The 12,221-nt window shown below is 39.1% G+C and overlaps 1 protein-coding gene across 1 annotated transcript; it reads left to right on the top strand.

The window, feature by feature from the left end:
• The first annotated feature begins 772 nt into the window (after positions 1-772).
• CSTA (cystatin A) lies at positions 773-12,008 on the top strand. The gene is made up of 3 exons (XM_077883901.1): positions 773-1,046; positions 8,583-8,684; positions 11,763-12,008. The coding sequence occupies exons 1-3, from the start codon at positions 981-983 to the stop codon at positions 11,889-11,891; spliced, it is 297 nt and encodes a 98-aa protein (XP_077740027.1). The 5' UTR covers positions 773-980; the 3' UTR covers positions 11,892-12,008.
• Positions 12,009-12,221: the final 213 nt, after the last annotated feature.

Here is a 12,221-nt window from a genome sequence, read left to right as displayed (position 1 = left end):
TAGATGATAGATGAATCTATCATAGGATAACTTTAAAGGAAATCAATTAGATTGATCTATCTGTGTTTCAACTCAAAAATATGTTGAGCAGAAAAAAGTATATAGAGAGTATGTGTTTAGCATACAACTTAAGTAAATTTTTTAAAACACATTAAGTAAATATATAAAGTGGGCTAAAAGGATTCCAAACCCACAGTGAATTTTACCTCTGTGGAGGGCAAAGTTAGGGGGAAGTGGGAATGAGAGGCTAGTAATATTATATTTCTTAAAAAACAACTACGAAAAGAAAAAGAAAAAAGGGAAGTAGGTAAGATAAAGCGTTAAAAGTTTTACATCTGGGTGATAGAAATATAGGTGCTTCTTGTTTTATTCTTTGCATTTTTCTGCAGTTCTAGAAATGTAAAAGAAGAAAGAAGGAAGGAAGGAAGGAAGGAAGGAAGGAAGGAAGGAAGGAAGGAAGGAAGGAAAAAGAAAAAGGAAAATACAAATATCCAACCAAAGTTCTCCAGAAAGACCCTTTTACTTTCTTTATAAAGTCAAGTAAACTCTAAACAATCGGCCTTGATGTTATTAATAAATATACCTTTAAAGTATAAAATTTTGTATTGGAGGTTTTAAAGCATTGGGAAACTGGTTGTGGCTCCAGATTTCATTCCTCAGATGCAACAGGATGAAACTATTGTCTAAGAGAATGCAGAGAAGTCTGACTCCCCGCGACGACGTTGCTCCCTGGATACACCCATTTGTATCCAACCCTCATTCTCCCAAACCCCTAATGGCATATTCTGTTGAGGAAGCACCATGGCTTGCTTCAAGACATATTCATTTTCCTTGTGCCTTTTTGCTCTTTGTGAAAAAGAAAACTTTCTGGAGGCGGAGCTTGTTTGAGCAACAACACCCTCTTTAAAAACCAGAGTCTCCACGCTTACTGGATCACTTCAGTTCCAGCATCCTGCCTAGCAAAGAAGCAATTAGCCAAAATGATGCCTGGAGGCTTAACTGAAGCCAAACCTGCCACTCCAGAAGTCCAGGAGATTGCTAATGAGGTGAGTTGATGTCTCTCATGAAAAGGATTGATCTAATATCTTGGTTCCTAGGTGGGCCGTCTTAAGCGTGTGGGTGAACTTGAAAACCAGAACACTGAGAAATGTGGGGTTTTGTTCAGCCTTCCCTACAACTAAAAACTTTTTCAGATGAAACCTCTAATAATCCTATGAGAGTGATCTTGAGCAAGTAACATCCCTTCTCTGAGCCTCAGTTTCCCCATTAATAAAAGAATTTATATTGGCTCATCTTTATAGGCTTACAATGTATGATTCTAGGATTACTAATTCAGTCTGTTGAAGCTTCTAATCTTACCAAATGGAGCCAACATGTAATTAAAGTCTGAAGTTGTTAACAATTTGACGAACTAGACTTCACACGTTCTGCAGGGAGATTTTTTTTAAATGGGTTAAAGGAAGAACAATATTGCGAAGACAATCCACTTACACACTTTCTGCCAATTTGCCTAATAGAAAATATTTCAGTCTCTTCATATTTAGAAGATGATTAAACTAGTAGGAAAGAGGCGTGGCATAGTCTATGGTGATTCCAAAATTGATTACGGTGAAAACAGAACTCAATGTTTTTAGTAAGTTGATATATTTTTCTAAGTGTTGTTTCACTGGCTATCATCTATATGATAAAATTTTATTATACTGCATATTTTATGAAAAGAAAATTTATATAAGTTACTATTTTAGGTTTTTAAATTGCTCCCCTATTTTCTTGTATCGTTCCTTGTTTTTTCTCTGTGAAACTTCATTCTATGACTCTGGCCAACAAGATCAACTTCTTGTGTAAGTGAAAGAGATAGGATCTCTATGTTAGGGCTCTGGAGTGCTCCCCAGAGATTGGATGCCTGGAATTCTACATTCTTTGGGGATAAATCTTTCCCTTTCAAGAGTTCTTTGAAAAAACATATACTTTGTAGCTTTTCTTTCTTTAATGGGTAATATTGAGTCATTAATACCTTTATTTGAGTTCCTGTATCAGTTCAGTTTTCTCAAAAGTCAATGTACACATAAATTACCTGAGGGCCTTGTTCAAATGCAGATATGGTATGGTGGGCTGAGAGCCTGCATTTCTAACCAGCTCCCAAGAGATGTTTATGCTGCTGTCCATGACCTCGTGGCCTACAGGACTGGAGATACATGATATTCTAGAGGCCTATGGGAGATGGGCTTTCTAAAAGCAGAGCACAGAGGGTGCTTGGTGGTGCAGTTGGTTGAGCCTCTGACTCTTGGTTTCAGCTCAGGTCACGTCAGGCTCTGAGCTCAGCACACAGTCTGCTTAAGAGTCTCTCCCTCTCCTTTTAAAGCCCTTCCCCTTGCTCTCTCTCTCTAAAATAAATAGATAAATCTTTTATAAATAAATAAATAAATAAATAAATAAATAAATAAATAAATACTGAGCACTGCAAAAAAATTCTCAATTCTACTTATGAGATGAAGATCACCTTCTTGCTCTGCTGATCTCCGTGCTGTAAGAACTACATAAGGTGATGTGCATAACAATGACTTGAAAACAAGAAAGAAATATGCATAGGTGAGGCATCACAGGTATTTGCTTCAAATCTTTGCTTCACCTGTGACCCTGGAAACTCCCCCTGAGACTCTCTAGGGACCAGAGCTGTAAGGGAAATGGGGAAATAACTGAGATTTCATTTATAGAGAGTGTGCAGAAAATTTTAATGACTTTTAAAAAGCCTATCTTCTTTAGAAGAATAATTTTTCTTTTAATAAGAAGCTATAAGAAGGCCTTGCATTGTTAAAAAAACATCCATCTGTGAGCCACATCTTAAATTATGAAACTAATTTGAAAATGTGTTTCTTCCTGCTTACCTCAGGCCCCAGCCCTGCCAAGGAGGTAGAATGAGAGCTTGGTATTAACAATAGCTACAGGGCAGACCCGGTGGCCCTGCGGTTGAGCACTGCCTTCGGCCTGGGGTGTGATCCTGGAGACCCAGGATCGAGTCCTATGTCAAGCTCCCTGCATGGAGCCTGCTTCTCCCTCTGCCTGTGTTTCTGCCTCTCTCTCTCTCTCTCATGAATAAATAAATAAAATCTTTAAAAAAAAAAAAAAAGCAATAGCTACATCACCTCGGAAAGGTGCTTTGAAGTTTCAAAAGCCCTATCTTCCATGCGACCTCTCCTTTGATCTTCATAACCCCTGGAGCAGGGAAGGAAATCATCATGTCCATTTCTCACATAAGATTTCAAACTGAGATTCAGAGAGATTAATATCTGCCTAGTTAAGAAGCTAGACTATCTTCAGATTTTTGACCTTCTGCCTTTTCCACTGTACAGTGGCAGGAACATAGAGAAGCATGAGAGTTGAGGGAAATACATGGTATGGAAAGTTGCCTTATCTGTGCAAGCAGTAAGCCTCAGATTTATTTATTTATTTATTTTTTTAAGCCTCAGATTTAAATCAATTTGAGAAATGAATATCAGCAAATCATTTCTTGAATATCTCTAAGGTGTCCAGCATTGTGTTAAATGTTGTAGAAGATGCATAAGGACTTTAAGACTTGGCCCCTGCCCTCAAGGGATTTACAGTCCATTTAGAGAAGTCAAGATAACTGGAACATAATAATAAAATAATCTCCAGTTAGGAACATTTTTTAAATTGTAGGTCTGTAACCAGGAAGGACATTAGAGATTGCCCATCAAAGCTCCTAACTTCCAGGTGAATAATTACTGTGTAGTAATTCAGCTCCTGGGGTATTAAGTTCCCAGTTATCATTTGGCACTGCTCTCACAGGAAAACCTTAGGGAACAATTCCCAATTATGTATTAGAAGGCAGAGGAATGATCAGTTTAGGAAGCACTTACCTATCAATGATAAAGTTTATCTCCCCACAAACAACCCCAAGAAGCAGGTATTACCAAAACCACCTTTAGGTGAAGAAATTTAATCAATACCTCCAAGATTATAGAATTAGTTAGGTGCCCAGTCAGAGCCAGGCAAATAAGTAGGTGTTGGTGGTTATACATTTAGTATGATCTGAGGTGGTCCTAAGGAATACCACCACTACCTGTCATTTACCTTGTAATTTTATCTCTTTGGTGTTTTTTTATGTATTCAAACTTTTTAAAATCACCTGTTAAAATGCAGGTATTAAAAATAAATAAACAAGCAAATAAACAAATAAATAAATAAAATGCAGGTATTCTTAGAGGACATGAAGTTTATCAGCTTTCCCTGTCCTTAATAGAGAGCTTCTTAGTGGAATGCCAACTGAAGGAAAAACTCCATTTGGGAGAGAAGGAAAGGAAAAGGGAGGCCATCTCATAGAGAGGGGAAAGTAACAAAGATAAAATAAGAACTGCAGGTTTAAGGAATTTGATGTCAAAAAGAAAGGGATGTTGGATGAGGTCAGAAAAAGAAGAAAATCAATCAAAGAGCTTGGGGTTGAGAAGACTTGAATATTTCTGAAGGAAGAAAAAAGGGAGTATCCCCATTCTGAAGATAATAGACACTGAAGGATAATTGTGTATCATGTATCACTAAAGGATGTAAATGGTACTTAGGTCCCATGTACACATGGAAAAAACTCTCCTTTCCCAGGATTCTCTGTATTAGTTGAGGGTCTCTGCTATCCTCTTCTATCCTCTTTCCTTTGTGGGAAAGCAAAGTGTCATGAAGAAAAACAGTCCTGCTTTCTTCATTCAGAAAACATTATGTACAGAGTACTGTGTGAATTGCTGTAGGGACAGAAGGGACACCAAGATGATTCTTGCCTTCAGAGACATTTACAAAATAGAAGATAAGAGATACGCTCAAGGAAATAAAGAGCTATACTTGGCCTGAGAATTGGAATGAGAATTCTGACTATGTTTATGTGCAGGAAAGAACTGTTATTTCAATAATTATTTTTAGAATAAGGTCTATTATTATGCATGTGCAGGTATATACACAACACACCACACACACACACACACACACACACACACACACACCTAAGTCAAACCTAATTGCTGAATGCCATTCCTGGCAAACACACAGACCATAACACTATACAAACACCTCCTCTGCATACCATCCAGGACACCACACCTTGGAGCTTAGCATGTCACAGCTGTCACTCACCCACCCATTTGTGTTCTCCTCTCCAACCACAGCCTCTTCATCAGTCACATCTCCACTGCGCCACACCCAGAGAACCTGCCATCCAGCTGCATCACAATCTTTCAGGCACTTATGCTCCTGTCTTCATCATCAGAATATGCCTAGGTCCACTTGAGCACTCATCTAGCCGGGACCCATGATGGGTGGTTTCATGAACTCTTCCACCCCTGATTGCTGTTGACCCCGTGCAATTCTCGCATTGCAATCCTCAATTAGAGATCACTCCCACTGTCACCACTTCCTCTTCAGCTTCTGCTCCAGGTTCAGAGAACTTTGCTTAAGGAAGTTGTAGAACCACAGAAACTCACTCAATAGAAATCTATGAATTCATGCCAGCAAACAACCCCAGCAGGAGCCTCAGGCTACCAGAACATCCTTTCAGTCACATCCTATGGGCCCTTTTCTAGAAACCCCAGAGAAGTGGACCTGGACCTCCTCTCTCCTTGGTTTCTCAGTCCCTCCCATCCCCATGGCCCCTCCAGCCAGTATCTCAGTTCCTTCTCTTAAAAGACTGCAGTCATCTGGTACAAGAACACTCCCAATTTCCTTACGCCCTGCTGGATCTCATTCTTCCCTCCAGTCCAAGACTCTTTCCCTTCCTCTCTTATGTGGGGTGCCATCATTTCTTGCATACCAGGTACCTTGCCCCATACATGCCCCTTCCTTCAAAACATAGATGACAAATGTCTATAAGTCACTTATCAGCTCTACTCTACTTTTATGCTATATGCAAACTCTCCTTTCTTACTTTGTAAAACATCCCAAAGTATGGTGAACTCATGTTGCCACTATCACCTTTCTACCCATTCTTCTCTAAATTACGCATAGCCCAGTGTTTCTGCAGAATGATTATAGACGGGGAAAGTGCCTAGGTGTTGGGTGCAGCATGGCTCAAATCTTCAGATCCCAGAGAACTAACAACTCACCAAGATTCATGCTCTGCAACAATAAAAATATCTTGAACAGCTTTAGGGTAATTGTGCCAGTTGTTCCTCTCTGGTAGCATCCTTTCTCCGGCTGGGGCCCAAGTGACAAACCCACACTGTTTCTTCCAGCGTCTCAGCCACTACCATGCATGACAGGCTGAGGAAGGTGAATGCCAACTGTGTTCAGCTCAAGGTCTGTCTGTGTACCACCAGGTCCCAGACCACCACTCCCAGCTGGCCTCCATCCTCCCAGCACCCATCCCTGGGCAGGGGTAGGGGTGTTCAACACCAAGCTACCTTCTGAAAATCCACTGACCATTTCCTTCCTATTATGCCTCCTTACTTGCCCTCAGCTTAGACCTCATCACCCCAGATTCATAGCACCCAACACTAGAAGAACACCAAACTGTTTCACCGGGAAAAGAGAACAAGGCGAGGGGTAATAAGTACAGTAAACCTGAAATCATGGCACACAGTCTAACAAGTGCCAGTGCACTTACCAAAACAAACCAGAACATTGGAAATCAGCTCTCTTATGGAAAATTCTGGACTTGTGGCCTGCACAGATGCAGGAGAAAGGTTACAAATTTTGATCTATTTTTTAGGACAGTTAGAAATAAAATTTTCTGATATTCGGTAAAAAATAAAACCAAACCACCATCACCAAAAGACTGGAAACCAGAAGGAATACAGGTCATTGCAACAGATAAATCAGATACACTATCAGACAAGGGATTGAAAATCTTAGGTTACTGTAATTAATAATTTTTCAGCCTTCAGCAGTCATGTTCTCCTCACAGCTTCAGGTCCCTCATTTGTGAAATGAGATTTGAATAGACAATTTTGGGTTTGGAGATTAACCCTTTCCAACTCAGCTCCTAACTTAACTGGTACCCAGTGTTGGCTCAGAGGGATTAGACAGGGGAAGCAATAGGACAGTACGGCTACTCTCCCTACTCGATTTCTCTCTGCATTTCTGCCTACCTTTTCCTCCTCTCTCCTGCACCCTACCTCTTTCCATTTGGGTTTTTTGCCCCTCATGATTTGTCTCCTTCCTTTCTCCACTTTGAAGCTTCATTTTCCATCTCATTTTCCATCTTCATTTTCCACCTCAAGAAAGCAATATCACACTCTTCTCATCCATTCTGAAGGTCACAGGAGAAATGGATAGTGGTCCATGAGGTGCTACATCCTCTAAAATGGTCTGAGAACTCAAAGAGTTGAAAAATGTTTACATCTTTGAAAACCAGTTCTGGTACACCAACCAAAGCACCAATAGAAAAGGATTCAGTATATCTGTCCACTGATGGGAAGGACTGAACGGTCTTGGGAGAACCCAGATGCACGAGAGGCCCGCCTGAAACACGTAAAAATGCTTTAGTTAAGGGAAGGGAGGCAATTTCCCAATAAACAAGATATATCGAACATACACATCTACTTTCTTTTAGATGACAGAAAAAGATTAGAAGAGAAAGGCCACAAAACCTCAAATAGGAAGAGAACAGGAGATAGGCAAACACCACCTCAGAGATACTGACCAAACCTTGGAAGACAGAAAACCAGTGAACGATGGAAAATGACTGGGCCACCTAGACGGAGCCCAGCCACAGAAGGGAAAGATGAGCCAGCAGCAAGTGGATTCATGGTGCAGAATTTCGAAGTGGCTCAAGCACTAGCAATGCCAGAAACATATGAAGATGAGAGTGAGGCATAGGGCTAACACCAGGAAAACCGATGGCAGATCTGTATGAGGAGCAATGAGGCCGCCCCCAGATCCTTCCCTTTCACTATCTTCCAAGCTGTACTCTTATCTTAACAAAGTGAGTCAGAGAGAACATAGTGGACACTAGCATATCAGGCTCAGCCGAGGGAGGGATGAAGGACTGATACTGAAAACCAGTAGAGTTAGTAAAAGTTCATAGATTGCATTTGAGACTCTCCAGTCCTTTGTCATGCTTGGTTCGGGTAAACTGGCACCAAAGCTTATAATCCCTCTGTGGTAGACAGACTGGTGGCCAACAACCCAATCCCTGAATCCTGTAAACGTGTTATCCCCCATGGCAAAGGAAATTGCAGATGTGATTGAATCAAAGGTCTTGAGGTACCCTATATTATTTTTGCAACTTTGAGTCTGAAATTATTTCCAAATAAAAAATGTGGAAGTGAAGTAGTAATTATTGCTCTCCCTCCCATTTTTATTAAAACTTCTTATCAGAGCTTTACTAGTGAAAACATTACCATATTGCCAAATTGCCATGCTGAGTTGATGTAAATGCAGCCTAAAGCAGAAAAATTTAACATTTTAGTTAGCCCATGTAATTTTTTTGAAGATAGATGGTTTCTTTTCCTTGAAATACCAAAAATACCTCTCGTTACTATGTTCAAGGACCTTTAGAAACACAAGGTTCCCGGACTTGTAAATCACACAAATGGAGTCCCATATAGCTTTGGTAATGTGTTTCCTCTTTTTCTCTTCTTAAGGTTAAACCTCAGCTTGAAGAAAAAACAAATGAGACTTACCAAGAATTTGAAGCCGTAGAGTATAAAACTCAAGTGGTGGCTGGAATAAATTACTACATTAAGGTTAGAGTTCAACATCCTTGATGAGTTCACCTTGGCACTAAAAGATATGGGATTTTTCACTTGGTGTGATGCTTCCTGTCACCCCTACCATTTTTGTCCCTTCCGGTTGTCCTAAATGAAGGTGCTTACCTAGCATGAAATTGAGAGTGGTAATAGACTCTCAAATTTGGTAGATGATGGTATATTTATACTATCTGTTTCCTATGAATTTAGAAAGCTCTCTTATGTTGACTCCTTCCAAATTACAATTACAATTTACAAATTACGTTTGTCAAAAATCGTATAGAAAGAGATTTCATAACAGTTCCAAGCATGCTTAGTTTGTGGCTATAGCGCTTTCTGTGTAAAGTGAGAGAATATCTCAGTTGCCCACGGGCTTGGAGCTGAGCCAGATGCTCCACTCAAAGCTTTATGATTCTATGTGTCTACACTATATGGATTTTAGGAATGACTTAAATACATTTAAGGTGGGAAAATAGTTGAAACCTCTTTTGTCTTTTACATAAGCATTTTGATTAACACAATGTAAACAATTTTTGCAATTCAAGTAAGTGGATTCAATTTGTGACACTGAAGGTATAGTTTAAAACAGTGGAACATTTAAGATAATTTAGAATTTAATTCATAGCTACATCAACAAATTAAGTGATGCACTATCCCAGTTGTAACTGAAGAAAATGGTTGCAAAGTTGAGAGAAAACCAATTCAACAAGTCAACCGTAGATACTTGAGAACTATCTTCATCTTTTTGTATTGAGATGATAATTCTGATTTAATAAATAATAACAGATATTCAAACGTATGTGCTTGATCTTTACAAAACCATTTGACCAAGGCACAGTCTGGCTTATTTTTCTTTAACAATTAACTACTTACGACATAAAATGCTTAAAAAATGTTTTCAGCAAAAAATTTAAAATAACAGATCCTAACCAGCTCAGCATAGGAAAATTACAACACTGGGTCATGTAAATGGATCAGCGCAGTCCTACTGAATTTGGGCTCCTAGCATATGCCAGGGTCCTGTGGTGGAGCACATGAATGAGATCCCGCCTTATCCTCAGAAAGCAATGGCACAATCATTTCCTCCTTTCTCAATCTGCTTTCTTCACAGCTAAAAAAGAATGTTTTCCACTTAAAAATGATTTTGTTCAAAGACAAGAAACATTGCATCAAAATTGAAATCATTGTTTTAATAGTTTACAATTAGTCCTAGTTCATAAATTTCACAAATTAACCAGCTCATGTATTTCCTAAAAAGCTCATCAAGAAACTTGAAAATTTCATTCCTTAAGACCACTTGCCTGGTTAACTTTCTCATACTGGATTACAACTGCTGACTCCAGTCCCCCCATTACTTCCTGCCATCTAGCTGTTGATCTCTGCTCTGAACTGTTCTCTACATGTAAGGTCTTTCTGGTGATGAGACCTTCTATGTTCTTTCTCAAGTATCTATCAAGAGGCAGGTGGTGGAATGGAAGGGCTGCACCTGTGGTGTCAGGTAGTTCTGGGTTTGATCCCCTGTTCAATTTGTGCCACTAGTCAGTGCCTGTGTGATCACAGCCCTTCATCTTCTCTGAGCCTCAAGGCCCTTATCTGTGCAATGCAGATAAAAACCTACTTTGCCAGATGTTGTGTGGAATAAATGAGCAAGAAATTTACTGAGCACTTACAACGTGCCAGGCAGGCTCTGTTCTTAGGGCTGGACATGTATTATCTCTTTGAATCCACTCAACAAATCTATGAGCTAAGTGTGATGATTTCCCTTGTGTTACTGATGAGAAAATGGAGCCCCAGGGAGATGGAGCAACTAACAAATATCATACAGTTGTAAGAGCAGAGGCAGGATATGAAGCCAGGTGGTCTGATGCTGAACTACTGGCTGTGCTGCTTCTAATAATGTATGCAAAGGCTGATGTCCTGTTCTAAGTACAGAATAAATGCTTTTAAAAGTTTACATAGAAAAAAAAAAAGTTTACATAGTAGGGGAACCTGAGTGGCTCAGTTGGTGGAGCATCTAACTCTTGATCTCAGCCTGGGTCTTGATCTTAGGTTATAAGTTCAGGCCTCACGTTGGGCTCCATGCTGGGTGTGGAGCCTACATGAAAAAAAATGGTTACACCATAGAGTGAAAATAACATTGATATTGGAGTCTAGATGTGGGTTTTGATTCTGTCACCTATTAGCTGAGAGACTTATGGAAATTTACTTAATCTCTACTAATTACACAGATGCTTTCTGCATCTGTAAAACTGTCATGGTTCTACCTTTGTTCAGGCCCATAGTAAGAAGTATATAAAATGTTCATCATAGCCTACAAATCGTAGTAAACATTTGATAAATGGTATTTGTTAATTAGGAAGGGACATCAGAATGTAAACAAATATTATTCTATGACAAAACTTTTATTGTACCAACCAAAAATGAAAGTTTAAATTCTTATCATGATTATCTAGGTCCTAGATTCATGCCCACACTACCATTTCAATTTTCATACCAACGACTTCCCAGCAAGAACCCTTCACTTTATAGGGACACTAGACTGTCCATCCTCTGGTCCCTGCTCAGTCCTATCAGTGGGCATTTATAATGTAGGTTCTAATAGAGATATGGGAACAAACATCCCAAATTTTCTAGGACAATTCTGATTTTCCTCCTCCCTTCTCAAACCATGTAGCAAATAAAGTGTCCCAATTTGGAAGTCAGAAAACAGAATCAACAAAGAAACTGTCCTTTGTTCTCTTGTATTGTGCATCTTTGAAAATGAAATGCACCTTCATTTGTACCCAAAGTGGGAAATAGTAAGAAAAAAGAAAAGAAAAGAGAAGAGAAGAAAAGAAAGAAAAGAAGAAAAGAAAAGAAAAGAAAAGAAAAAAAAAGGGCTTATGCCTCTTGCCATGCCTTTAGCCTGCCCTTTATCATAAAATAAGGTGATAGATTTATGAAAATCAAGAGTCTAAGAAATACTGTTCTAGAAAACCTTATTTCATTGAGTCTTTAAGTCTGAGAATGTTTTACATGGCAAAGTTGCATTTGAATGAATCTCTTTTTAATTTTTTTCTTTTTCTTCTCTTTTAGGTGCGGGTAGGTGATAATAGTTATATTCACCTAAAAATATTCAAAGGCCTTCCTGGACAAAATCCAACTTTGACACTTACTGGTTACCAGACTGACAAAAGCAAGGATGATGAGCTCACAGGCTTTTAGCAGCACGTTCCAAAAGTGGTCTGATATTTTCTACTGGCTATTGATTAATGTTCCCTGCTAATAAATGTAACAACAAGAAAGCATTCCTTTTCAAATAAATTGATTTCTTCAACTATTTATCTTTTGTGTTAAATAGTATTTACCTTTTCTTTCTCAAAGTCAATGTTATTGCTTTAGAGTAGAAATTCCATACAAATCAATGTCAGCTGGAAATCTTATAGAACTTAGGCCCAATGCAACTTGCTGAAGAATAAGACCACTACCACCACCACCACCACCATTCTCACCATAGGCAGGCTAAGAATCTTAGCAATCACAGGGCACAATATT

This window comes from Canis aureus, chromosome 35, assembly GCF_053574225.1.
Source record: "Canis aureus isolate CA01 chromosome 35, VMU_Caureus_v.1.0, whole genome shotgun sequence".
In the NCBI taxonomy this organism is placed as follows: domain Eukaryota; kingdom Metazoa; phylum Chordata; class Mammalia; order Carnivora; family Canidae; genus Canis; species Canis aureus.
The sequence above is the reverse complement of the archived record's forward strand: the minus strand, read 5'-3'. Positions and strand labels throughout refer to the sequence as shown.

Bases quoted from the DNA above. Each gene is read 5' to 3' on its own strand.
- CSTA (XM_077883901.1), top strand. From the start codon at position 981: ATGATGCCTGGAGGCTTAACTGAAGCCAAACCTGCCACTCCAGAAGTC. The intron at 1,047-8,582 runs GTGAGTTGATGT...TCTCTTCTTAAG, and splicing joins TCCAGGAGATTGCTAATGAG to GTTAAACCTCAGCTTGAAGA. The intron at 8,685-11,762 runs GTTAGAGTTCAA...CTTCTCTTTTAG, and splicing joins GAATAAATTACTACATTAAG to GTGCGGGTAGGTGATAATAG.